General features: G+C 48.8%; 2 protein-coding genes across 4 annotated transcripts; both read left to right on the plus strand.

Moving 5' to 3' along the window:
- Nucleotides 1-5,655: 5,655 nt before the first annotated feature.
- AMDHD2 (amidohydrolase domain containing 2) lies at nt 5,656-15,396 on the plus strand. 3 transcript variants are annotated; one of them, XM_061350806.1, is made up of 12 exons: nt 5,656-5,769; nt 6,133-6,269; nt 6,901-7,040; nt 7,405-7,459; nt 8,370-8,582; nt 9,325-9,413; nt 9,732-9,876; nt 10,124-10,231; nt 10,943-11,011; nt 11,096-11,174; nt 11,438-11,539; nt 15,309-15,396. In XM_061350806.1, exons 1-11 carry the CDS (start codon nt 5,687-5,689, stop codon nt 11,499-11,501), a joined length of 1,182 nt encoding a protein of 393 aa, XP_061206790.1. In that variant the 5' UTR covers nt 5,656-5,686; the 3' UTR covers nt 11,502-11,539; nt 15,309-15,396. The 3 variants fall into 3 exon arrangements, with proteins under 3 accessions (XP_061206790.1, XP_061206789.1, XP_061206788.1); XM_061350805.1 differs by lacking the exon at nt 15,309-15,396 and adding an exon at nt 11,900-13,618; XM_061350804.1 differs by lacking the exons at nt 11,096-11,174; nt 15,309-15,396 and adding an exon at nt 11,900-13,618.
- Nucleotides 14,488-21,378, plus strand: CUNH8orf33 (chromosome unknown C8orf33 homolog). The gene is made up of 6 exons (XM_061350801.1): nt 14,488-15,396; nt 16,942-17,079; nt 17,175-17,971; nt 19,503-19,593; nt 19,709-19,855; nt 19,986-21,378. The coding sequence occupies exons 1-6, from the start codon at nt 15,300-15,302 to the stop codon at nt 20,180-20,182; spliced, it is 1,467 nt and encodes a 488-aa protein (XP_061206785.1). The 5' UTR covers nt 14,488-15,299; the 3' UTR covers nt 20,183-21,378.
- The last annotated feature ends 5,550 nt before the right edge of the window (nt 21,379-26,928 follow it).

Raw genomic sequence — 26,928 nt, forward strand, 5'->3', positions numbered from 1 at the left:
GAGTGCCTCCCACAAGGTATCTACAGGCACTGACAGATCACACTGCTCCACTGGGAGCAGGAGAGCAGGACAAGGTGCCTGGAGAATCAGTGGCTCACATTTGCTATCTTCGTTTTGCTGACAGGACAGGGCTTCCTTTTGCACTCAGCACAGGCTCAAGACTGGGCTTTGGGATTTACCAAGGGGACCCATGTGGCTGTTTCAGTCCCGAGCCCTTTTCTGGCACCTTGAACAGTCCTGTCCATGCTGTTCAATCTTCACTTTCTTACTTTGCCTTTGGGAGAAGAAAAAGGGGTGACCTCAGGAGGCAGAGAGCAAATACCGCAACCTATACCTGATGCCTTTGGCTACTTGAGATAGAATAAAATCATAGAATCATAGAATAGTTAGTTTTGGAATGGACCTTAAGATCATCTAGTTCCAACCCCCCTGCCATGGGCAGGGACACCTCACACTAAACCATCTCACCCAAGGCTTCGTCCAACCTGGCCTTGAGCACTGCCAGGGATGGAGCATTCACAGCCTCCCTGGGCAACCCATTCCAGTGCTTCACCAGCCTAACAGGAAAGAATTTCTTCCTTATAGCCAATCTAAACTTCCCCTGTTTAAGTTTTAACCGATTACCCCTTGTCCTATCACTACAGTCCCTAATGAAGAGTCCCTCCCCAGCATCCCTGTAGGCCCCCTTCAGATACTGGAAGGCTGCTATGAGGTCTCCACGCAGCCTTCTCTTCTCCAGGCTGAACAGCCTCAGCTTTCTCAGCCTATCTTCATATGGGAGGTGCTCCAGTCCCCTGATCATCCTCGTGGCCCTCCTCTGGACTTGTTCCAACAGATCCATGTCCTTTTTATGTTGAGGACACCAGAACTGCACACAATACTCCAAGTGAGGTCTCACAAGAGCAGAATAAAGGGGCAGGATCACCTCCTTCAACCTGCTGGTCACGCTCCTTTTGATGCAGCCCAGGATACGGTTGGCTTTCTGGGCTGCAAGCGCACACTGAAGCCGGCTCATGTTCATTTTCTCATCAACCAGCACCCCCCAGTCCTCTCCTCAGGGCTGCTCTGAATCTCTTCTCTGCCCAGCCTGTAGCTGTGCCTGGGATTGCTCTGACCCAGGTGTAGGACCTTGCACTTGGCATGGTTAAACTTCATGAGGTTGGCATCAGCCCACCTCACAAGCGTGTCAGGGTCCCTCTGGATGGCATTCCTTCCCTCCAGCGTATCAACCGAACCACACAGCTTGGTGTCATCGGCAAACTTGCTGAGGGCACACGCAATCCCACTGTCCATGTCATCGACAAAGATGTTAAATAAGACCGGACTCAACACCGATCCCTGAGGGACACCACTCATTACTGGTCTCCAGCTGGACATCGAGCCATTGACCACAACTCTTTGTGTGCGGCCATCCAGCCAGCTCCTTATCCACTGAGTGGTCCATCTATCAAACTGATGTCTCTCCAATTTAGAGACAAGGATGTCATGTGGGACAGTGTTGAATGTTTTGCGCAAGTCCAAGTAGATTACGTCAGGTGCTCTACCCCTGTCCATCAGTTCTGTAGCCCCCATCATAGACAACCACCAAATTGGTCAGGCAGGATTTGCCCTTAGTGAAGCCATGCTGGCTGTCACCAAGCACCTTGTTGATTTTCATGTGCCTTAGCATGCCTTCCAGGAGAATCTGCTCCAAGATTTTGCCAGGCACAGAGGTGAGACTGACTGGTCTGTAATTCCCTGGGTCATCCACTTTCCCCTTCTTGAAAATGGGGGTTATATTTCCCTTTTTCCAGTCATCGGGAACTTCACCTGACTGCCATGATTTTTCAAACATGATGGACAATGGCTTAGTAAATTCATTTGCCAGCTCCTTCTGGACCCATGATTTTTCAAACATGATGGCCAGTGGCTTAGCAAAATTCATTCTTAGGCTGAGGACGAATCTTAGGGAATCCCATATATTCCTGAAATTGGCAGCATGTTCTCAGCTCATAGATGCAAACAACCTCCCTGGCTCTTGTATGCATTAGGACAATACCTTAGACCTCTTTGCAAATGCACGTGAAAAACTAGAAGCTTGTCTGCACCTCCAGCAGCAATGCTTGGCAGCAGTGCTCAGCTAGCCCTCCCTGTGGACACCCAGACCTTGTTCACATCTGCAGCACGCACTCCCCTGTTCCTCCCAAGTGCACTGCTATAACTTCTCATGCTGCCAGGCAGTGAATCTGGTGTGGGAACCAGGCCAGGTTAAAAACACCTCCACCTGAAGAAAAATAACACTTGGTAAAGAAACTGCAGGTGAAACCTCAGCTTGTGATTCCCTCAGGCTCTTACTGGGGTAGTAGGAAGAACATGCTATTATTGGAGAGGGAGTGTGCAATGACTGGTAATACGAGACAGGGTTAATTTAATACTTAGAAATAAAAGGAGAACATCCAAAGGGATAAAACATAAGCAGGACAGATACATGCCACAAAGTCATGCTGGGTGACGTACCTACAGCATGGATGAGGCCAATCCGCACACCTTCACTGTCGGCACAGGCTGTCCTGGACTCCGGCAGTGCAGAGCGAGGTCCGGGCTGGGTTCCAGCTCTGATTCAGTGGTTTGCTTTGGGGCTTGCAGCCCAGAAGAACGTTAGATCTCTTTGTTACCCAAGGGTTGGTGAAGCTGTGCCCAGAGGGTAGGCCCCATGCACACAGTGGGTGTTACTGTCTGTAAGCAGTATCTGCATTTACCTCAGTGTCTCTTCCACTGCCGAGAAAAGTTACTGTCACAAGTCTGTTTGTTAGCTTGTATGTTCCTACAATGTGCCCTGTTTTGTCCATGAGCTGTTTGGGTGCTGTATATGCCTTTTAACATCTGAATTCAATTCAGCAGCTTTGGAAGGGTGCTTCCTTCCTCACAGAGTCATTGGCTCAACTGAGCAGGCCTAAGATATGCTTTTAGGATTTATTACTTTCCAGTTTTGGAGTCTCCTTGACTTCACCTGCACTGAAGCCACAAATCATTCTCATTGACATGCTTGTGGGTGCCCCTGACATGCACAGTATCAGCCACGATGAGGAAAACCTGCCTGAAGCCATTTTTAGCCTCCAATTCCCCAAAGAGTGCTGCACAGAGATTTCCTGGCCTCAACTAGCATCATTCCCAGCTCTGGATTTCAGGGGCCTTTGCCAGCATCCTGTGCATGAGGCAGCTTGTGGAGCAGACAAGCACTGACATTATGGAGTGATAAGTAGAGCATAAAACCTTGTCAAAACTCAATTCCTGGCTGGACAGGGATGTTACAGTCCCCATTTTTCTTTTCTTGGTTCATCAGCAACACCCACATCAGCACCTGCTTGAACACAGGCCTTGATGAGTGTCGTAGGTTTAAGCCCAGCCTGCAACCCAGAACCATGCAGCTGCTCACTCACTCCCCTCCTTTTCTTCCCGCCAATCCCAGACAGATGGGGAGGAGAATCAAAAGAATGTAACTCCCATAGGTTAAGAACAGTCCAGTAACAAAGGTATATCACAAATCACTACTGCTACCACCAATAATAATAATGATAAGTAAGATAACAAGGGAAGAGAATACAACTGCTCACCACCCACCGACCAATACCCAGCCTGACCCGAGCAGCAATCTAGACATCTGGGTAACTGCCCCCAGTTTATATACTGGGCATGACGTGCTGTGGTATGGAATACCCCTTTGGCTAGTTTGGGTCAGGTGTCCTGTCTCTGCTTCCTCCCGACTTTCCATCTTCCCTGGCAGAGCATGAGACTCAGAAAGTCCTTGGTCAGAGTAAGCATTACTTAGCAACCGATGAAAAACATCAGTGTTATGAATGCTGTTCTCAGGCTGAAAGTCAAAAACACAGCACTGCACCAGATACTACAAAGGAAAAAAATGACTGCTACTGCTGACACTGGGACAATGAGACACTTGACTCCACGATATGCGAGACACCTTCCTTGGCTGGAAGATGCTGGATAGTAGTGAGCCTGTGTCTTTAGCTCACTCTAGCCTACCCTGGGGCTGAGTGATGGTTCTTGGGTGATGATGGCTGTCACCACCTGCGCTGGGGAACTCCAATCTGGAGCCAGTGGATGCGGTAGAAATAGATTCTGGCCCAAACCGTTCCCATCACAGCATGAGGTTGGAGGCAGGAGGAGGTGTGTGCAGACTGGCAAAAAGCAGGGCCTGGGGAGGTGGTTGTGAAGGGACGCTGACACCTGCACAGTCAGCACAACAGCTCTTTCTGCTTCTTTGGACTCTAGGGTCTGCAGTGCTTCTGGTTAAGTCGCATTCCCTTCGGACATGTTGCTCCCTGCTGCTGTTAGACCTTTTGAACAGAATTTCATGAACACCAGAATGTGCTGCTGCCAGCCACTCAGAGTCCAGCAGGGAACTAATTCATTTCTATTTAATACTGGGTGTGATTAAACCAGGTAGAGTGATAGCGGAATAGACTTCACAACTCATTAAAGTTGTAAAGTAGGTATGCTTTATTCAGCTGAAGGCGCACGGGGGATTGTTCTGCCAAAAGGCATGCACGCCTCAGTGCCGTTTTCCTTCTACATTTATCCTGTAAAATGGTACATATGTATTAGGTTGCACAATACACCTATACATATTTATATTCTATTCCCGCTTCATATTATAATGAGCTAAAAGGTTCTCCACGCATGCGCAGTGCCTCCTGGTGGTCTTGGGCAGGGGTCTTCAGATGAAGTAAGTAGTCTTCCTCTTGTGGGTAGGGGTCTTCAAGATGAAGTAAACGAGTCTTCCTCAGGCTTGAACTTTTTACCTCTGGTCCTCACGCATGCTCTTTAGAAGCTGGATGGGTCTGGTCTACGTCCAACTGATTTAATGAGCTATTCTCTTCATTAGGAGGTTCTATCCTGGTACTGCCTGATAAGGCATTTGCTGAGCTTGTCAAACAAGCTATAACTTAAGTACTACCTCCTTGTACAACCCCCCTCTGTACATTTTATCTAACCCCCTTGTACAACCCCCCTGTACACAATAGGCCACATCAGTTTCATAGAGAGTAACTCCCTTCAAACACTGGCTGCGAGGAGGCAGGACGCAACCCCGACCTGCGGACAGCATAAGGTACTGAGCACCCTGCAGGGCGCGGGGTGCCCCCTCCCCGGGTGAGGACAGGCACCCAGAGCCACCCCACATCCATGTCCTTGACAGCGGCACTGGCAGGCCGCAGGAGGCCCGAGAACGGCTGTGAAAGGCTCGCCGCCGCCGCCGCCTTTCAAAGTAACGCCCTGTGAACGCGAGGCCTGCCCGCACCGCGACCTCCCCAAGATGGCGGCTCCTTGAGGCGGTGAGGTGATCACGTGGGGCCAGGAGGTAGGGGGTAGGATCTCGGCGCGTCAGCTGAGCGCGATCACGTGACCGATAATCGGCCCCGCCCCTCTCCCCTGCCCCACTGCGCCGGGCGGGGCTTGCACCGGATCCCGTCGCAGGGCCTTTCCTTAACAGCGCTGGCGCGGAGCCCCGGAGAGGGGCAGGGTCTATTCGCTGCCTGCCCTAGGGCCGGTTCCGGCATCCCAGCTCCTCACCGGCCTCTAGTTCCCGCGGCAGCCACTCGCACCTGAGCAGCGGCCTTGCTCTAGTGGCCGCCCCGTGCCCTACCTCCCCCTCACCCTCCCAACTCCCGCCGGTTCTCGCGGGCGCATTATGCCGTCCAACAAATCCATCTCGGACGCACCCATCGTCCAGTTCACCAACTGCCGCATCCTGCGGAGTCATCAGCTCCAGAGGTGAGAGGGGCCGGAGCGGCGGGGCTTACCCGGCACCTGAGCGCCCGGGGGACCGTTCCCAGCCCCCAGGGCTGCAGCACCCTACGCTGCACCGTCCCCTGCGCCCGGCTTCCGAGGGGGATGAGGCACGTGATGTGCAGCCCCTCTCTGCTTCCCTCATCCCCGCTGCCAGCCCCTCGGCCGTAGCCACCGCGGTGACGGGGTCATCCCAGAGCCCAGACAGAGCTGAGATGCCCATCCTGCCCTGGCAGGCACTGACGAGCCCACGGTGCACCTGGGACTGCTCTGTCCAATGGTGGCCATGGCCACCACCACCTCCGTGTGCTCCACAGGAGCTTGGCCTCTGTGTGATTGCCCCTTCAGGGAGGACCTGTGGGTGCGAGAGGGTAAGATCCTCAACCCGGAAAAACTCTTCTTTGAGGAGAAGGGCTCTGCTGACATCCAGCTGGACTGTAAGGACAGCATCATCGCCCCAGGCTTCATCGACGTCCAGATCAATGGTACAGTGAAGCCATGTGCGTTCACAGAGGGGTGGGGGGTGCCAGATTGGTCCATCCCCATCCTTCAATGGGTACTGCCCCCAACCAAGTTCATTTAGCATGAGGAAGATGTGAGTCACCAAACTAATGGTAAAGAATAATTTTGCTCATGGTTGGTGCTGTCATGAAACTGATCTACTTTGTCTGGGTGGGGGTTTCAGCCCAGCTTTCCTCTTAACCTCATTTTTATGAACACTTTATCCTTCCTGTGCACTGGTAGGATATCCACCCTGCCACGGTGTGGGAGGATAGGGCCGGATTTAACCAGTGGAACACACATTACCTGCAGTAGCTTTTCCCTGAGGGTCTGGAGGGGCTTGTTCTATGGTAGCCTGTGTCAGATCCCCTTTAGGGTGGGGAATCCTCAGATTTAGCTCTGCATCAAAATGAAAAGTTAATGCTTGCAAAACGCTGGGATGCTGTGGGAAAGGCACTTCAGGTGGACAGTGCTGGTTGGATTTGTGCTCGCAGAGCCTTGCAAACATAGGGGAGAAGTGGTGGTGGAGCCCTTCGCTTCTGGTCTGTGCCGTACACATGGAGCAGCTTGCTCCAGTCATGCTGCAGTTTCATATCTGTTTGGCTCATGGTGCAGGAGGCTTTGGGGTGGACTTCTCCCTGGCTACAGATGACTTCAAATCAGGGATTAACATGGTCAGTCAGAAAATCCTCTCCCATGGCGTGACCTCCTTCTGTCCCACCCTGGTGACCTCTCCCCCTGCTGTGTACCACCAGGTAAGTGACTTTCTCCCCTCTCATCCACAGGGGGATTAAGGGCTGAGATTGGTACCAAGAGGTGAGAGATTCAAGGCTGAGCCTACAGGGACTGGGACAGCTACCTTGGGGGGAAAAGTTATTGGCGTGAGGAGCTGGACTCTACTGGATTTCTTGCTTTAGACCTTTAGACCTTTGAGACAGTGATGCCTCCCAGGCCAGCTGTGCACATAAAAGCTTCTAGCTTTTCTCTCTGTGGACTGTGTTTGACTGATGGTTCCAAGTGGTCTAGCTTCAAAGCTCTCTCTGGACCTCATGTGGGTTGTGCTTTGGCAGGCTGGGGTGCTGTGCCTAGGGTGCCATGTCTTACAAACTCTTTTTCTAGGTTCTCCCTCAGATCAGTATGAGAAATGGTGGAGCCCATGGAGCAGGTATCTTGGGTAAGTGGTTTCATCCCTCACTGTCCTCTCTCATTCTACTCTAAGAAGGCAGTTATCTTGTTAAGGGGAAAGAAACTACTGTAGGAACAGCACAGATGGGGGCTGGAGCTCTTTTCATGGGAGGGATGGGTGGTCACAGACCACACCTGGAATATTGTGTTCAGCTCTGGGGGCAGCAACACAAGAGGGATGTGGAGCTGTTGGAGCGAGTCCAGAGGAGGCCACGAAGATACTGCAAGGGCTGGAGCAGCTCTGCTCTGGAGCCAGGCTGAGAGAGCTGGGCTGGTTCAGTCTGGAGACAAGAAGGCTCCAGGGAGACTTGAGAGCAGCTCCAGTGCCTAAAGGGGCTACAAGAAAGCTGGAGAGGGGCTTTGGATAAGGGCCTGTAGGGACAGGACAAGGGGGAATGGAGATTGAGATGAGCTCTTAGGCAGAAGTTCTTCCTGTGAGGCACTGGCACAGGTTGCCCAGAGAAGCTGTGGCTGCCCCATCCCTGGCAGTGTTCAAGGCTAGGTTTGATGGGGCTTGGATCAGTCCGGTCTAGTGGAAGGTGTCCCTGCCCATGGCAGGGGGTTGGAAGTGGATGAGCTTTATGGTCCCTTCCAAACCAAACCAGTCTGGGATTCTGTGATCCACTTTTTCTCTCAACCTGTGCCTGGCCTGTGAATGGTCTGTCATTGTACGTGCTCTGCTTCAGCCCTTTTGTCCCTACGGCTTAATGGCCATGGGGTGGCTGGGCTTGGCTAGCTTCCAGCCCTGCATCTTTCTCTGTGCGGAGCTCAGAGTAACCTGAACTGTGTGTTTTGCTGCAGAATGGCAGGAGCTTGACCGGAGCAGGGTAGACACAGCAGGTTTCCTGGTCCTTGGCAGGGAAAGGAAGGGTCATGGGTTTGTGTTCCTGTTTGGGCAGGGGCCCACCTGGAAGGACCGTTCATCAGCAAGGAGAAGAAAGGGGCGCACCCAGAGCACTGCCTCCGCACCTTCGAGGCAGGTGCCTTCCAAGACCTCCTGGCCACCTACGGGTCCCTGGACTGTGTCCGGATTGTCACCCTCGCCCCAGAGATGAAGAGGAGCAGTGAGGTGATCCGGGAGCTCACCAAGAGGGGCATCTGTGTCTCACTGGGTAAGAGCTAGGGGAGAGGAGGCTTGCGGGGGGGTTCTGTCTCCCTGCCCCTCTTTTGGGGGGGTGTCTCAGTGTTACTGAACAGGATGGGATTTTCTTTTCCCTGGCCTTTATAGAGGTGACAGACGTATCACAAATGGTGTGACACAGTGTGGTGCTGTGAATCTGCGGCCCTTTGTATGATAATAGCTGAAATTCATATTTATTGATTGAGGAGCCCCTGCTGTTGAACACAAGGTAGCATTTGGTGCTGGTCATACACAGGAAAGAGTAGCAGTCTTACTTGAACAAAGACATAATAGAGGATTGGTGACATGGAAAGGTTGAAACTTTGAAATTTCACTGCTTTAGGCCTTACTTGACAGGTGAAATAAATTTCTAAAGGTTACTGCTGAGTTTTGATAACTTTTTCAACCAGAAGCACTGTAGGAGACCTCTCCCTCCAATATCTTGCTGGCCACTGACTTAACACTGGCTGCACTTTTCTTGTCTTCTGTTTCACAAACTCTTCTTTGCCTCAGATCATTGAAGAAATCCCTTTAAAAGAAAGAAAAAAGAAAGAAAGAGTGGGGCAGTTATTCAGGGTGAATTTCACCCTGACACATTAGACATCTCTGTGATGAGGCTGGCATCTCACGGTGAGGCATCAGAGTTGAGTCCTAGTGATGAAGCATCTTCACTCCTGCAAGGAAATAAATGGAGGTGAGTAGTAGAGAAATCAGGTATTGGTCTTTGTTCCCAGGTCACTCAGTGGCTAATCTCTCCCAGGCTGAGGATGCTGTGCAACATGGCGCTACCTTCATCACTCACCTCTTCAATGCCATGTTGCCGGTGAGTAGCTGGAGACACTTGCCCAGCACTGTTATTGCTTCTGGTGCTTTCATCTCCTGCATATAAAATATGCATGGATGCATATTTTCCCCAGGTTGTTTTGTACCAAGTCTTGCAGTGAGGTTTCAGCACTGAACCTCTGGCTTCACGTTTCTACAGTCTGATCTAAAAGACTTGAGATTGGAGGAAATGTTCAGATTTGCCTCGTAAAGGACAGAGCATTTAGCTGCCAGGCACTGTTTAATAGAGATGGCAGCTGCATCCCCTGCCATGAGTCCTGGTGGTGCTCCACAGCTTGTCCTCTCTCCCTTTGGGCAGTTCCACCATCGTGACCCTGGGATTGTGGGGCTGCTGACAAGTGACAAGATCCCATCTGGGCAGAGGGTCTTCTATGGCATGATTTCTGACGGCATCCACACCAACCCTGCTGCCCTGCGAATTGCCCACCGAGCCCACCCCAAAGGTGAGCCATGATGGGCCCACGCAGTGACACCAGCCATTGCCCACAAAACACACGAGTTCTGTGGTGTGCTGCCCTTGCTGCCTGACATACCACAGCCACAGGGGCTGACCCACTAGCCCTTTTGCTTTGGTTGCATGTGGCTAGAGGCATCTTGGCCCCTCTTTGGGAGGGCTGGTGAGGTGCAGTGCTCAGAGCTCAGTAAGATGAGCTGCAAAGCTAAGGCAGCCCCTTTTCTTGCGTCCCTCAGGCCTGGTGCTGGTGACAGATGCGATTGCTGGCATGGGGCTGGCACCAGGTCGGCACACACTGGGGCAGCAGGTGGTGGAGATTGATGGGCTGAACACCTACATTGCAGGTAAGTGTTTCTTGCTAAAGAGCCAAGGACAGTGCTGGCAGTCATGCCTGTTCCTGGAGAGCTCAGCACACCTTGCAGTGCCTGTCAGAGCAGGGCAGCACTTGTGCCACCCTCTTGGGTTTTGGTGCCTGATGGCTCTGCAGGGACTTGGCCCTGGAGGGAATGAGACATCTCATAAAGAGGGGAAGTACCCCATCTTCGTGGGGTGAGGAGGAATCTTGCAGTTCGTAGCTGTCTGCAACACCTTTGAACACTGTCATGGATGCCAGAGGTTCCAGTGGGATCAGAAAGGACAGAGAAATCCTACACATACTTATTGTCCCTTGTCTACTGTAATACGACCACTGTTGCTAAGTTCCCTAAGCTGCAAGCAGTTGGAAACGGGGAAGGTATTTCAGGAAGGATCATTCTCAGTGTCCTTCTGCTGTCTCTGGCAGCAGATGCCTGTGTTGTATGCTAGTTTCACCCGGTCCAGCTGGTCTAACACTGGAGCTGTGGGGGGACATCCCAGTACCTCTCCCTGCACTGCCAGCACGTGTCCTCTCTTGCTGCCTTCTGTCACTGGGCAGCAATGGCTGAAGGCCCTTCGACTTGCTTCCTGTGCAGTCCAGGATTTCTACCCCTTCTGGTCATGTTTTACTTTCTAGCCACTCCACTTCTCCTTGCTATGAGTTTTGGGACCTGCTCAGCACTATCCTGTTCCTCTCCCAGGCACAAAGACCCTGAGTGGCAGCGTGGCGACCATGGACACGTGTGTGCGGCACTTTCAAGAAGCCACAGGTAAGTAAGTGTTGTCCACAAGCTACTGCTCCCTACCTTGACATGGGAAGAGGTCTCTCTTGCCAGCTGTGTCCGCTCCACCAGGCAATGTTCCCTCTCACCTGAGACATGATGAGAAGGGCTGGGATCAGCAGCACTGGCCTCGGATGAGCACCTTTTTTTGGTGAGGGTTCATTTTAACCCATAGCACTGTTGAGAGGTGAACCCTCCTGTGCTTTTCTCCCCTTCCCATTCCCTAGATGTTCAGTTCTCCTCTTCCTTCTATCTCCCATAGGGATGTTTCCCCTCCCGAGCTCTATCCGCTGTGGTCAGGGTGTTCCAGGTCAGGTCCCTGCCAGGCTGACAGTTTCCTTAGCTGTGGGGGTTCAGGCTGCTGTAGCAACAGGGCTGTTTGCTGCCCTAATGTCTCCCCCTTCTCTGTCCAAGGGTGCTCATTAGAGATCGCGTTGGAGGCAGCGTCTCTGCATCCTGCCCAGCTGCTGGGGATTGAACACAAAAAAGGGACACTAAATTATGACTCCGATGCAGGTACTGGTGTGGGGACTGGAGATACTGGTATAGGGACAACAGTGTGAGGGCTCCTGGCTGCTGGGGCTGCTGCAAACACATCTTCAACCCCTGCTTCAATGGGGGCTGCAGGGAGACTTGCTCCACCTGGGATTTGCTCTGGGCTTTTGCTCCAGGGGTGTTTCCCTTGGTTGCTGGTTGTTTTGTGAGCCCTTCGGTGAGACCCCATTTCTCAGCCAACATGAAGCAGAGCTGCCATAGCAAGGATGGCACCATGCCGCTGTCCTGCTGCCGTTTGTGGGGTGGGGGGAGTCTCTTCCCTGCTGAGCCAGCTGTTCCCAGCCAGCTTCAGCTGCTTGCTTTCTCTCTCACCCGATGCAGATTTCCTGATGCTGAATGACGATCTGTATGTGCAAGCCACGTACATCGCAGGCGAGGAAGTCTGGAGACAGGATGCATTGGGCATGTGACGCTGGGCTGTCCCAGTGCCCTCCAGGCTCCCTGGCACTGTGGTAGCAGCTGGGGCAACCACCCCACTTCTCTCTTTTCTTTTGTTTTTTTTTAATTCCTTCCTGCAGTTCCCTTAAAGGAGCCTCATACCAAAGAGCTGCATTTTCCAGCGCAGCCGCTGCTTCCAGTTACAGCCATGCCTGCACCACATATGTTGGTGCTTGGTTGGTGGTGTGGGGAGAGCAGGCAGATCTGTGCGGGGGGTGCTGCCAGGCCCTGGAGTGACCTGAAGGCCTGCACAGTTGTCTTGCGTGGTGTCCCTAGATAGAGGTGCGCCTGTCACCATCTCGTAGCAATGTGAAGCTGTCCCAGCCTTTGCACTGTTTTATAGAGCACACACTAACCTGCCCTTGTGCCCGAGGCAGGCTCAAGCCATTTCCATTTCCCTGCCTGCTCTTTGCCTTGCTTCTGGGCAGCCATGGCTGGTTAGACATCAGCTTCCACCATCTCAGCTCTCAGCTCTTCACATTAAAAGGTTCCTGTTGTGTCAACAGAAGTTGAGGATCCCATTCTGTTCCCCCGGCAGTCCCTCTGCCGTGTATCCTCAGAGCAAGGCTGTCACAGCTTGCTGACTTGGTGCTGTTGTGGGGCTGTGAATCCATGTGGGCTGAATCCTCAGGACAGAGGTCAAACCAAGGAAAAATGAATCATTGCTGGTCCTTTGTGCCTTTCCCCTTCATGGGCACTGAGTTCATAGCGCGTGATTTCAGCTGGAGACATGAACAGCATCCTGCCACAGAGGCAATGTTCCTCTTAACCCCTTGTTCCTGATAGATGGGTTCTGCAGGGTCTGTGCTCAGCCCCTGATGGGGTTGTGAATCCTCAGGTCACAGACAGGAAGTTTTGGTTTAGGGGATGCATCCAGATTGATGCTGACAGGCACACAAGCTCTCAGTCCAGCTAAGCGACAGAAAGAAAGAGAACTACACTCAGATTATGCCATTTCAAGGCAGCTTGTGATAGCTCATTATTCCCATATTATCATCATCTCTGGTGTCTGGCTGTCAGCTCTTTTCCTGACACTTGGCCACTTCTGTGTGAAGGCTGTTTTTGATTTCAAACCTACCACAGTCAGAACAGCCTTGTGATAGTTCTTGGACAACCCCTGGACAAGTCTCAGACCAATTAGATGGGTTTTGTATGAGGGGAGGGCTTAGACAAGGGCTAAGTCTTATCAGGAGTGGAGGCTGTAAGGCAAGGCAGGAGCCCCGGTCAGGATGGGCAGAAGTGTGCTCTTTTTTTTCCAATAAATTTTTGCAGCCTTTAACAACAACATTTGGAAGTACTTTCCTCACACTTACAGCCTTGCTGGAATAACTGGCAGCCTTGGAGAATTTCTAACATCAACTGCCAATGTCAGCAGAAATTATAACCTCCATGATGTGAAACATTTGAAAGAAACATCAAATACTGTGCTAGGAAACATGACCTGCTGCAGCATTACATATCCCCATGAGGGCATTTTGGGCTGCTGTTGGAAAAAAATCCAAGGGGAAAAAAATGCATATGAAACAACGTGTCTAATTTTTTTCATTATTATTTACAAAATTAAGCAATTGAAATCTAAAATAGAAATGGAATTAGACAACATCTGTACCTATCTGTTTATTGCCCTCTTTTGATCTGCTGAAGGTATGGTGTACCCTGTGTTGTATGGTGGTGTGTCAGGGTGGGGTGGGTGCTGCTGTCCCAGGGCCTCTGCACCTGGGTGGGGATGCTGCTGAAGTGGCTGTGGGATTTGGACCATGGAGGGAGGCCACAGCTGAACAGCGGTGTCCTGGCACTGGAAATGCATCATGGAATGGTTTGGGTGGGAAGGCATCTTGAAGCTCATCCAGTTCCAACCCCGTGCCACGGCAGGGACACCTTCCACTAGACCAGGTTGCTCCAAGCCCCGTCTACCCGGCCCAGCAGCTCCGCGTGGGGTTCAAGAGGCAGGAGGCCAGCTGGGGGCACAGATGCAACACCGAGGCTGGAGCTCGGCTCATCCGGTCCCCAGCCGCTCCGCGCCTCGTCACCTCTGGCCTGTCTCCAGCCAGTCCCGCGATGCAGGCCCCGCCGTGGGCTACCACCGGGCTTCCTCTGCCCTCGGCGGGGCCTGTCCATTTCCCTACTGGCGGGTCCGTGCCGCGGACCGGGCCCTGGCTGAGAAGGGCGCCGTTTTCGCCTGGGCGAGATTGCGGAACGAATGCGCGGGGACGAAGGAGCGGGCGGATCACAGCGAGGGGCGGTGTTCGGGCGGTGCACGGCGGACTGTCTTTTCGCGCCTTCACCCGCGGCCCTCGGCGGCTGCCTCAGGGCTGGGCCCCAGTCCTTGGTGCTGGGCCCTGCCAGGGTGAAGCCCGACCCTGGGAGCCCACATGCTGGGAGCTGGCCCGGAACCTCCAGCATGGAGCAGGTAAAGGCTTTGCTTGTCCCAGCTCCCTCAGGCACGTCTTGCCCCGGTGCTTCCGGGGTCCAGGCTCTGCTCCGGCCGCGGCTCTGCCCACAGCTCCCGGGGGCTCTGTAAAGCGCTTTCCGTGGCACTTGTGCTGCCTTTCCCAGTTCCTGATCACCTCCGTATCCCCCTAAGGCAGGATTGTTAATTCACCTCCTAATGCGCCGTAAGGTGTATCTTGTTCACAGGCGGGCTTCTTTGATTAGTAGGAGGCAGAAGGGGTGTAAATACAACAGTCTGGAGGATTTGTGTTCAGCATAAAGATAAATTCTGTGTATTGTCAGCGCTGTGCTGGTGGGAATTTTATACTGCATTCTCTCCTTTTCCTTTATTCTTTCCCATATTCCCATCTAATGGCTTGTTGTTCAGTTCTGCTACAGTTCTGCTTTTGTTCTACAGACGTAATGAAATTATGCCATAGAATAAGCTTCACGAAAAATGAGAAGTCTTTCACTGGGGCCTTTAAAAAGGGTAGAGTGGGGAAACAACCAACCAAACACCCCTAAAACCAATAAAATAATCAGGAAGCCCTGGTTTGCCATGAGGGGCTGGTTTACTGCTAGTTAGAGTTTGTTGTCTCTAATTTTTGAGATAAAGAGGGCTCATTTGGTGCCCTCTAAATAGGGAGAATTGTAGGGCATTTGTCCCACCCTGTGCTGTGTTGATTTATGGTATAAATTGAAATGTGACATGACACACTTCAATCATAACGCCAGAAAAGGGGTTAATGACTCATTAGTTTGATCTCCTATAAGATGGGAGAGGAAAAACTCCATTTTGGAATCAGTTTTGCAAGCGAGAGATTTGTGCTTCTTTTAAACACTGTGCCTTCCCATGTCCAAGGGTCCCCAGGGCACTTTCCAAGAGAAGCTGCAGTGCTGCATTTCACAGCTGGAGGCAAATCTTCGCCTCAGCCCAACTCCCAAACAAGGTATGTTGCCACCTTCACAGTCCACAGCCATATTCCATCCTCTGACCTGGGTGCTTTTCTGTTTCTACTGTTTCCTGTTCTTGTGTTATATGGGATTTATTCTAAATGCAAAACAATATAAAGCATTGAACTTAAGATTTGTCTGTCTGGAAGCAGCTTTTATTCCTGTGACTTTAATCTCTGTTTTATTTATTCTTTCTCATGTTCCCTTCTAATGGTTCATTGTTTGGCTCTGCTAAAGCTCTGCTTTTGTTTTCTGATTGCAGTGAAATACTGTGTCACTGCATCTGGCCCTTAAGCACCAGCAGGTTTATTTCTGTGAAGCTTGTTCCTCACTGTTCATGTTCCAAAGACAAATTACACAAAAGATAAAATCCTATTAAATCATTTTCAGCAGAAGTTACATCTGGTCAGTCCAACGTGTAAATGTATGAAGGAAGGCATATATCCTGCTTCTGCCAATGTCTGGTAGTTAACATTTAGAGGAGTGGTGTGACTACCCTTTGTAAGGTGCCAAGGTGAGTGTTTGCTGGGGCACCCGAGGTTATAGCAGTGATGAATTTATGCCCACACACCAGGCTCGACCATCGGACCATTTTGTTACACCTGTGTCTTGTGCTTGGTACCTAGTGTCCAGCAGCAGAGGGGAAGGCTGAAACTTTTTCTAGCTCTTTCTTTGTAGCAGCTCTTAATAGTGAGCAGGCCTTGAATACAACCAGTCAAACGCCTTGAAAGTAGGGGGAAATATGTACTCAGGGCCTTGACACCCACTTTTAGTGGGCAGCTGCAGACCTGCTGTGGCACTTATGCCTGTGTGTCATTGCTCTTTCTGTAGCATGGGACTAACTGTTGAGTCTGGAAGATACACCTCATTTGGAGAGTTCTAGAGAGGTGCACTGCAGCCAGGGCAGATGGGGGGGGGGTGTCCATTCCAAAATACTAGTTGAAGTACATTAAGCTTTTTTGTGGCTTGAAATGTGTGAGACAAGCACTAGAAGACTCTGCATATCTGGAGTTCTGAAAACAAAGTGTGTTGGGAGCAACTATTCCTTTTAGAGAATTACTCTGTCTCACAGAATTGGGATTACTGTTGTGGTCAGAGTGGTTCATCTGGGAGTCAAGCAAGAGTCCTCCTTTTCAGGGTGTTCTCTATACTCAGATTTTTCCCAGTTTTCCAGAGAAGAGACACCAAGCTAGGCTCTTGGATTTGTCAGTGGCTTTGGGGGAAGGGTTGTTGAACCCTGTGTAGCTTCTATGCCATTGGTGGCACACCTTCTGCAGTTTAAGATTCTTGCTGTATATAATAAGCAGTTAAAATCTACTTATTTACACACACACACACCCCCTTTAAGAACATTTCATGGTATTCCAACTTCTAGAAGCACTTGGAGTTTTCTTTCAATTGAAGGCCAGTCATGGATTAGTCAGAAGTGGAATGAATACGACACATTCAAAGGAGACCCAGTCATCAGCATCCCACAGTGTGGTGTGTAAGGCCCACTGTAACTTGCCTCTTGTCTCTCTTGGTCTTTTTCTTGAGTGCAGCAGAGGAGACCCAGTGCATTCTCAAGGTCCTGTGCTCCCATGACACCCCTTTTGTGAATAAGCAAGAAGTGATGAACCACATGTTTGAGGATAATCACCTCAAGATGGCTGACGATCAGATGTGCATGGACAAAGCAGGTGAGCTTCAACTGTCAAGGGTGATGGTGACATTTGGTTCTTTCCTGTTGATTTCTTACACTGCAGCTTATGACTGGATTGTCTCTCTGTGGCAGTGTCTTACAGAGGGAGTTGCAGTAGCAGTGGCATCCACACAGTAGGAAACTGGCAAGTTGATAGAAACGTTATGCTTTCTTTCCTAGTCATGAAACCTGGTGATGTGGAAATACAGCAGAGCAGTGGGCAGACTTCAGATGGTGTGCATGGGGAGCGATGTGACCAAATCTCCAAGGCAAAGCCAAAGTGGTTTATGTCACCTGACAACAGCTTCCGATTTGATTTTACACTTTCTGACAGTGACCCAGAAGCAACTGGCACACCTTTGGAAACAGTCTCTGATGTCAGTGATGATGAGCAGATACAAACCAGTGTTGGAGCCACTGAGCAGGAGAATGAAGCCTTGAGTTTTGCTGCCTCTGGACAAGAACCCAAGTTTGCTTTCAACTTCGCCATCGCAGATGAAGACTGTCCTCTGACTCAGTTAGTACCAGGAAGCCAACAGACAGACTGTACAGCAGATCATGAGGTGCTGGGTAATTCTCTGCTTGCTGAATCAGGAAGTATGCCACAGATTGCAGCCTTGCAGAAGCCTGAATTGGCTCAAACTACAGGTAGTTCACCAAAAGAGGATAGAAGCCATGTCACATTAAAGATCCCCCAATCAGAGACTGCTCCTGGAGATGAGACAGTGGCAGAGAAATCAGCAGATGGAACTGCAAAGAAGAAAAAGAAGAAACAAAAAACATCTGTCAGTAAAAAGGATATAAAAGAAACTGAGATCAACAGGAAGGCAAGGGCAGAAGCCAGCAGATGTCAAAATGCAGGTACTTCCCACCAGGATGAGACCTCTCAGGTATTTAAATATTGATAGGATCCTGTAATTTATAAATCCTTGAGCAAAGGAGAAGCTTCATGTCTTTGCATATTTAACAGTGTAGTGGCTTGAGAGAAAACCTGACAGACCAGGGTTGCTGCTTATTTCTTACAGCAGCTGTTTTCTTTCTCTGCTAGACAGCTGAAGAACCTGATTAGTTGAGAAGAAGTTAATGGTCCTTCGTTGTCTGCTTCAGGCTTGTGCTGAAACATTTAATGTTTAAACTTCTGATGGCTAATCCTAGTAAGCTGGGTGCCACAGTTTCTTAAAAAAAATAGATGCAGCTCTCCTCAGTCAGAGCTAAGCTGGTATCTGTGCATGCTGAACCAGGCACTATACCCTGATTGGCATGTTACTGGGTACGGTGAATTGCCCACATAACACAAATAGCAAATCTGAAGTGCAGAGCTGTTGCCTGGTATAGCAGCAGCTATGGCAGGGTCTGGTGTGAAGCTTAAAGGTACTTCTGAGAAGATTCTTGGTGTAAGGCATGGCCAAAAATACACTGAAGTTGTACATTATGTGTAAACACACCATTAAGGCACACCCCGAGGTTTTCTGGTGTTCTGCTAAGGTCCAGATCTTCACTTCATTCTTCTTTCCAGCACTGGTATAGTTATTATTAACAGACAATGCCAGCTAAGTGATATTGAAATACAGGATTGCAAAACACTTGGTTACATTAACATTTTACACAGAAATTGCACTGAGTGGTTACCTGCCTCTTCAGGCATTCCATCCAAAATGCTGCTTCCACAGCTACCCTACCAATAAACACAGCTGAGTACCGGGAGGGTAGGAAGGTGATGGAAAGATGGAAAGGTGATTTAAAACTCCTTCAGCCCATTGGAATGACACTGTTATAAGGAAGAGGAGACAGTGTGAATGCTTTTGTGTTTACATGTACATAACAGTTAAGAATTGCTTCAGCCCCAGAGTGCTGCTCTCATTCCTTCTCCCTGCCACTGCTCAGTTAGCCAGCTGGCTTTGCTCAATGGGACTTAGCTTCTTTCATCTTCATGGGCGTCAGCCTCCTTCTCATGCATTTCTGGTTGTGCAGGCAACCAGAGCTTGATGTTTCAGGAGCTGAAACACTAAGACTCAGTTTCTAATTTGACCATTGTTTGCTTTTTGGATTACGGGCAGGTTTGGGGCAACTTTATTTTTTTTTTTTTGTTAATGCTTATTCCTCCCACCTGTAAGTTGACTTGACAGCTTCTTTCAGAGGCCTGGAAAGCTTTCCAGAAAATAGCATTCTGATGATGCATCTAAATGACAGCCAAATATTAAATCCATGAAATAGAAGCAGTAAGTTGCAACTAAACATTTGTCCAGTGCTTTAAGTTTGTCCAATGAAAAACACTACAGGGGAAAGTCATGAAGTTTGTGAAGTGATAACCAGAACATGAAACTTGGAATAGTCCTGCCTCTATGCAGATGCTTTTTTCCTGTGTAGCACCTGCTGCTCTAATTTTTGGATGTCATGCTCACTCTGCTTCATGTTGCATAGCAGTCTAGGGACCAGCTGTGGAAGGAGGTGGACTGGTGTGTGGAACAGCTGGAACTTGGCCTGAAGACACAGAAATCTACTCCAAAGCAGGGTAAGCATTCCAGTGAATAAGAGATCTCCCCTGTGGGAAGGGCTGGCAGGCATGTTGGAGCATAGAGCCACCTGGGGTCTTAAACTGTGCCTTGTTTCTCCTTTGGGTGCTTCAGTTGATGAGGCTCTCCGTGCAATCAAGACATTGCGCAGTGACAAGGCTCCACTGGTGAAGAAGCGTCAACTCATGAGAGCCATGTTTGGAAACTACAGGAAGAAGATGGAGGAGGAGCTGTGCAAAGAGCTGAAGCTCATGGAAGCAGGTAAGAGAACTTTGCATGATGGGGGAAGAGAAAATGAAAGTGCTTTGCTTTTCATATTGCTTTACAGAGTGAGACCTTGCTATACGAGATTAGTAAACGTCTTTCATTGCTCTTTGCTCCCCTCCTTGAGCTGTGAAATCTGCCAGAGTTGTGAAAGTGAAGAGAAACATCTGCAAGAAGAAAGGCCAGTTCATCCGGAAGTGCTCAGAAGCTTGCAGGAAAAGCCAAGATTCAGCAGGATGCCTTTCAGAGTCACCTAGGACACTTAACACAGGCCCGTTCAAATTCACACCTTCCCAAGAAGAGTTTCGCTTTAATTTCTTGTAGGAAAGTCTAAAACTGTGGCTGAAACCTTTGCCATATATCCTATAAACCTAAGAATAGTGGAAAGATGCTGTGCAGTAGGAAATGTTACCCAAAAAACTGTCTTTTCTAAAGTAAGGTTTGTCTTTCAGAAGAAGGTTAAGTTTCTGTGAAGATTCAGCACAGAAGCATCCAACTATAATGGCTGGTTGGATGCTTCCACTCCGTGTGAGTCAATGCAGCGTCTGGTACGCAGAAAGCCCTGGGCAGTGTGTGTCAGCACTGCCACCTAGAGTAGGAGTTCAGGGTCTTGGAGGAAAATGAGTGAGAATTCTTGCTCATTCATCTATTCAGTTGAACAGGTATAGACTTCAAAGACAATTGCAAATGCTGCTTTAATCTAGCTTAGGGATGGAAGGACAGTTGTTTCCAGACAGGGATGGATTTTTGTTGCTGAAGCCAGATACTGGCCAGCTGGGAAGGTTGTACAATTGGCTCTTGGAAAACAAGTTTACTGTATAAGTAGCCCGTTTACAATCACCAGTGACTCAGAGGCTGAATCAGCTGCATGCCAAGCTTGGGTGGTGGTGAAATGAACTGAGAAAGCCCACTGACTCTTCTGCGTTGGATATGTATTAAATTTTTGCTACCTGAACAGTTGAATGTGTCTTTCCACACAGTGGAGTTTCAGTGTTTCAATACTACAACCCATCTCCTGTGTTTATGCAGAAAATCTTCCTCTTTAAGCTTAAAAAAGATGAAGGAACAGAAGTCCTTTAAAAGGAAAAATGGTATCAGGTGTCCCTGGGTGCAGTGCTCTCCTTCCTTTTTATAGTCCAGTCATCCTGCCTGAGAGACAAGAAAAGAGAGTGTAGGCAGGTTCCAGGATATACTGGGAGCAGCTGAGATGGTGGAAAACGTTTGCTAGGAAAGGCTTCAAAAAACCTGATGTTGGCTACAAAAAAGAAATAAAATACTAAGCTCTGATACAGTTGGTTCCATCTGTAATATTTTTTTGTTTGTTTTAAAGAATGCTTGTCTAGCATAAGGAGAAACTGAACCTGGGTAACATACCTGATGAGGAAAAATATACAGAGAAAACTTTTAAGTCTTCTGGAAATCAGTAGGTGAGCAAATTAATTCTTTTGCTTGCCAAGGAGCACTGCTGGGACTTTGACTGTATGGAACAACACTATACTGTGGTGTGTTTTTTTATTTCCAGGGCCTTATATTACGCATGCAGAAGCTGTGTCATAAAACTTTGTGTTTTCATGCCATTTAGTAAGATTAAAAACAATCTTGTACATGACTTGGATCTACAGTTGTCTTCTTTTCCAGCTGATTATGAAGCATAAGTCTGGAAAAGCAGGTATCTTGTTCCTACCTTGTTTCAGGTCAATCATTCTCAGATCTGGGAATTAAGTTTGCACTTTCTAGAAGTGTACAGTCCTTAGGATGGAGGAAAAGCAAAGGAGGCTCCTTTCTCCAGGCTTGGCCTAGTTGAGCACACAGAGTAATCTGTAGTGGCAATATACAGGCTGACCAGGTACATCTAGTACAGGATAATTATTTCCATATGAAGAATCCCAAGGTCATTATTCATATAAATTCCCATGGAGGTCAGTTGAGCAAAAATTTGAGGCATTCCCCCCAAATACAGAATACATAAAGAGTATTTACAGTAAATTGCAAATATAATCAAAGCTGGATGATACACTTTGGAATCACTCTCTTACTAGCCATACTGATCTTATTCCCCTGTTTTTTTTTTCCCTCTACTTGGATCAGTTGCAAGTCAGCTAGCTGGGAAATCCTTTCAGGCAGGAAACTGCACAGCTAGTGTTGGTAAAATGTTTAACATCCTGTGCAATGGAAGGCTGCAGGAGTATTCTGGGAAGCATTCTTAGATAATTGCCTTGTGATTATAGTATTTGTTAGGCTTTTACAACTAGAATAAAGAAACTGGTGGGGTGGACATTTGATGTAACCTAATCCAGCTGGTGTGTCTCCAGAGAGATCAGAGAAAAAAGCATTCTAACACATGAATGGCTCCTGTGGCTTTTCAGAGGTCTTCACAAGATGCTAACCAGCCAGACCATATTCCTTTTGCAGTGCTTCATTACTAGGGGACCTGGAAGGCAAGTGTTAACCGAGGCAATGCTTCATAGCCCTGAGTGCACCTGTGTGCAGTACCAGAGCCTGCTGGATCAGTTCACGACTGTGTGACCCTGGCCAAGGCATTTTGCCTTTCTGTTTTCATAGTTGAGATGATGCCTCCTGCCTTTATGCCGGACCTGCCCAAGTTATTTCATTAATCATTGTGTCTTGAAGAGGCAACTCTGTAGTATTTTGCATGTGAACTTACATCTGTTGCATTATCATTTGTTTGAAAGGAAGCTGTTATTTGAAGTTACAAAATGCTGTCACTGCTCCATTTGTTTGTTTCCCTTCACAGCAGCTACAATGCAGTCTTAATGACATTAAAAAAACCCCAGTGTTCTCTCCTTTTAGCATTTCTTTCTTTCAGATTTCAATGTTGGCTATGATTTCAGTGATGTCTCTTATTACAGCACTGTCAGGTTTGGGTCAGGGCTTTGCTCTATGAGTTACTGTAATATGTGTGGCTGGAGGTATGATCCATGCCTGAAGGCACTGATGGTGTACAGCAGTGAGGGAGAAAGGTGTTCTCATCAGCTTGGAGTGCTCCGTTCCAGTGCTCTTGCATTAAGGAACCATAGCTCGGGTTTGGTAGAAAATTGAGCACAGTTCTGGCTTGCCTCTTTTTCTGCATTTTCTCCTCCATTTTGTGCTGTGCATTTGGCATTGGTACCAAAGGGGTGACTGGATTTGTGGTACAATATCTCTTTGGTGATTGACCAAATAAATGCAGTGCAGCAGTGCCATGCCCAGGCTTGTAGGCAGCAAACTGCTTGCAAGAGCTTCCAGCATGGTTGTGATAACAGCAAGCTGGGTGGGAGTGCTGATCTTCTGGAGGATAGGGAGGCTCTTCAGAGGGATCTGGACAGGCTGGATCGATGGACTGTGGCCAATGGGATGAGGTTCAACAAGGCAAAGTGCCATTTCTTGTGCTTGGGACACAACAACTCCATGCAATGCTGCAGGCTTGGGGAAGAGGGGCTGGAAAGCTGCCCATGGAAAAGGACCTGGGGGTGCTGACTGACCGAGCTGAACATGAACAGCTTATGCCCAGGCAGCCAAGAAGGCCAACAGCATCCTGGCCTGTGTCAGCAATAGTGTTGCCAGCAGGACCAGGGCAGTGACTGTCCCCTAGTACTGGACACTGGTGAAACTGCACCTCGAATCCTGTGTTCAGTTCTGGGCCCCTCAGTACAAGAGAGAATTGAGGTGCTGGAGTGGGTCCAGAGAAGGGCAACAAAGCTGGTGAAGGGTCTGGAGCACAAGTGTGATGAGGAACAGCTGAGGGAACTGGGGGGTTTAGTTTGAAGAAGAGAAGGCTCAGGGGGGACCTTATCGCTCTCTTACAACTGCCTGACAAGAGGATGGAGCCAGGAGATGACTGGTCTCCTCTCCCAAGGAACAAGTGATAGGACAGGAGATGGCCTCAAGCTGTGCCAGAAGAGGTTTAGACTGGATATTAAGAACAGTTTCTTTACTGAGAGGGTGTTCAGGCATTGGAACAGGCTGCCCAGGGCAGTGGTGGAGTCACCGTCTCTGGAAATGTTCACGAACCATGTAGATGAGGCCCTCAGTGACATGGTTTAGTGGTGGCCTTGGCAGTGCTGGAGGAACAGTTGGACTTGATGATCAACCTGATGGATTCTAGGATTCTATGACCTCAGAAATGACTTTAAGGCAGAAAGGGGGTGTGAAGTACAACACTGCCCCTAGAGCAAATCTGGCTCAATTGCATTGGTCTTGAAAAAGCAAAAGCTGAGACTCAACTTCTAAAGTGAATGGGATGGGGGAACAGGGATGTTGTAACTTTTCTCAGACCATCCACTGTAGCAATGCATGGGAGAGGTCCTGATTTTGAGAACAAAGTGAAGAATTTTAGAGTTGTTTCTGTGGTGCGGTGAGCCCAAGAATATTTCTACATAGAGGCAGCAGAAATCTGGGTGTGAGTTCTGCTCTTAGGCTTGGCACCCTCATCTGTAAACAGATCCCCCAGCAAAGGTTAGGAAAGGCAATGCCCTTCCAGGCAGACCCTACCGCGGGGGGGGAGCAGACAGTGGCAGCCCTGCCCGGGTAGCTGCACATCTGTGCTTACGTTTCAGTTGTCAACCTGGATGCTGGGCACCAATTGGTAAGTTCTTTCAACCCCTTCCCTTGGGCTTGGTCTGTGGGAATGCATTTATTCGTCTCTGTGCTGCCTATCTTCTGCTTTAGGTTATGGGGGACCAGAGTCACTGAGAAACAGGCTACAGAGGATCTCCAAGGGATCCCCATGAAGCTCAGCTGAAATTATCTCCGGAGTCCCAGAAGCTGCCTCTATGAGGACTCCCTCTCCCAAGACCAGCAAGGACAGAAGGAGGCCAACAACAGATTGGTCCTACTGAATCCCTAAGTCAGGTGACTAATGTTCCTTTTTGATACTTAAATTGGTTATAAGAGTGCTGAGGGTAGAGTGTGAACTCAGCGTCTAATGACCCCTACAGGATAAAATATTCTGTTCTCTTCCTCTGGGGAGGAAAATCCCAATCCTAACTTCTCTTTTCTTCGAATTAGAAAGAAGAAAAGCTTTGCCACTTCAAGCAAGACAACAGTTTGAATACTGTAACAGAAGGAATGTTCTTTGAAGAGAATAGACATTGAACCTGCAGTTCCTTAAGCAAAAAGAGAGATTCTGCTGTTTTAAGATCATATGGAGCTGTGACAGATGATCTTGTATTTTTCTGCTACTTTACTTCAAGGACAAAGTTTTATTTTCTTTAATTTCTTTCTCTTTTTTTGCTGCTCACTGTTTATGCTGCTGTCCTATTTAGAACTGCAGGAAGGTTTGTAAGCCACACTGCTTTAGAAAACATAGAAAATCAATTACCACAGTGCTTTGATTGCTGGCAACAGTCCTTCCTGTGGATGCTGACGGCTGGGAAGCGCTGAGCACCCACTGTGCCTGGCTCATCTGTCTTCTTCCCTCTGAGTACATCAACAGGGACTACTAGCTTCTTGGTATCTCACCAGACAAGATGGAAGAAGTCTGGGTTGTGTATCTCTGCCTGATCTTGCTTATCATAGTGCTTCTTCTAATGAGGCATAACCCACACGTGGAAGAGGCCAAGAAGGAGAGGGAAAGCAGAAGCCCCCCACCACCCTCCTCCTTTGCTCCCAGTGATGTCGGCAAACAACTGGAACACAGCCAGGAAGAGCTGGAGCACTATCTGGACAGGCTGACCCACGTCTTGTTTGCCACAGAAGCCAGGAAAAGGGATGGCCACCACGATCAAAAGTCCCACCATCACAGAAGTGCTGATGTTATGTCTGAAACTAAGGAGCATTCAGGAAAGGAGGCAGCACATGCTCAGTATCTGTCCAGCTACACTAGGGTTCAGGTATGAGGCTTATAAAAAAATTTTAGACTCAACCAGACTTGGAAGTCCTGGCTGAGGTAGAAATGAAATGCACAGTTCATGAACTTGGATTGGGAGTGGGGGAGGGAAGTCTCACTATATCAAAGGATAATACACTCCTATTTTTCCACTGTGTATTTCAACATTGAGCAATTATCCAGAGACAGCTCTATGTGACATGAGTTGTATGCATGTTATGTATGTAAGATATCAGTGTTGGCATTAGCATCTATGCACATATGTTTATCTATATGTAAGTGTATTATCTTCCTGTATTAATAGAAATAGGCGTCGTTTCTTACTTCAGGAAATCCTTGTGCAGCTCTTCAGCTGCTCTTCAGCAGAGATTTATCTTGACTCTGCCCACAGTTTCCCAGCTCAAGGTCTGGTCCAGGAGCTCTGCAGACACTTGTCTAAAGTGAGCGCCTGGTATTGAGCCCTGGAAACACGATGCATTTCTGCTGTGCACCACAGTCATGCACTGTGTACTCTGTAAACATGACAGTCACTATTGTCAGCCTGCAAAATTCTCTTTGCCTTGGCCAAGGCTCATTTTTAGGGGCTGGAACATGATGCATGCCTTTATATTTTTATCGTTATCCTCATTGCAATACATCAGATTTTGCCCTTCAGATGACGGAGGCTCATGGTAGCCATGCGAGGCTATGTTACTTTATGCTAGCAGCTGTTTATGGTCTTCATTCTTGAGACGTGTATCACGCAGGGCCAGTGCCCTGCTCTTTCACTGAGAACACTCTAGGTCCAGGTGGGAGCTCCAGTACAAAGCCTCATGGTTAGAGGGGGGAGCCAGAGCTTGATATTAGTAATTATGCCCTGCCAAGGAATCAAGACACGATTTCTTAGCAATAAGGCACTGCTGTAAACAGCCTTTACAGTGAGCCAGGTCATAGTAACTTCTAAAGTCCTCAGGAGATGCCTGAGCTGTTTGGGGAATTGGTACTTTCAGTTGAAGGCAGAGGGGCAAACATACGAAATGTGAGGATGTTGTGCAGAGTATGTGGGCTGAAAAAGTAATTCAAATGGTTCTTTACCTACCAGCATATTTTGTTTACTAAAGAAGGTGCTATTTTATAAGACCTATTACAGATTAAAAAATAGTAATGATTTTTTGTTACAGAAATGGATCATAGAATCACAGAATAGTTAGGGTTAGAAAGGACCTTAAGATCATCAAGTTCCAACCCCCCTGCCATGGGCAGG

Source organism: Neopsephotus bourkii, unplaced genomic scaffold, assembly GCF_033783945.1.
Source record: "Neopsephotus bourkii isolate Nb327-2 ecotype Australia unplaced genomic scaffold, CSIRO-AGI_Nbou_v1 NB_533, whole genome shotgun sequence".
NCBI classification, from domain to species: domain Eukaryota; kingdom Metazoa; phylum Chordata; class Aves; order Psittaciformes; family Psittacidae; genus Neopsephotus; species Neopsephotus bourkii.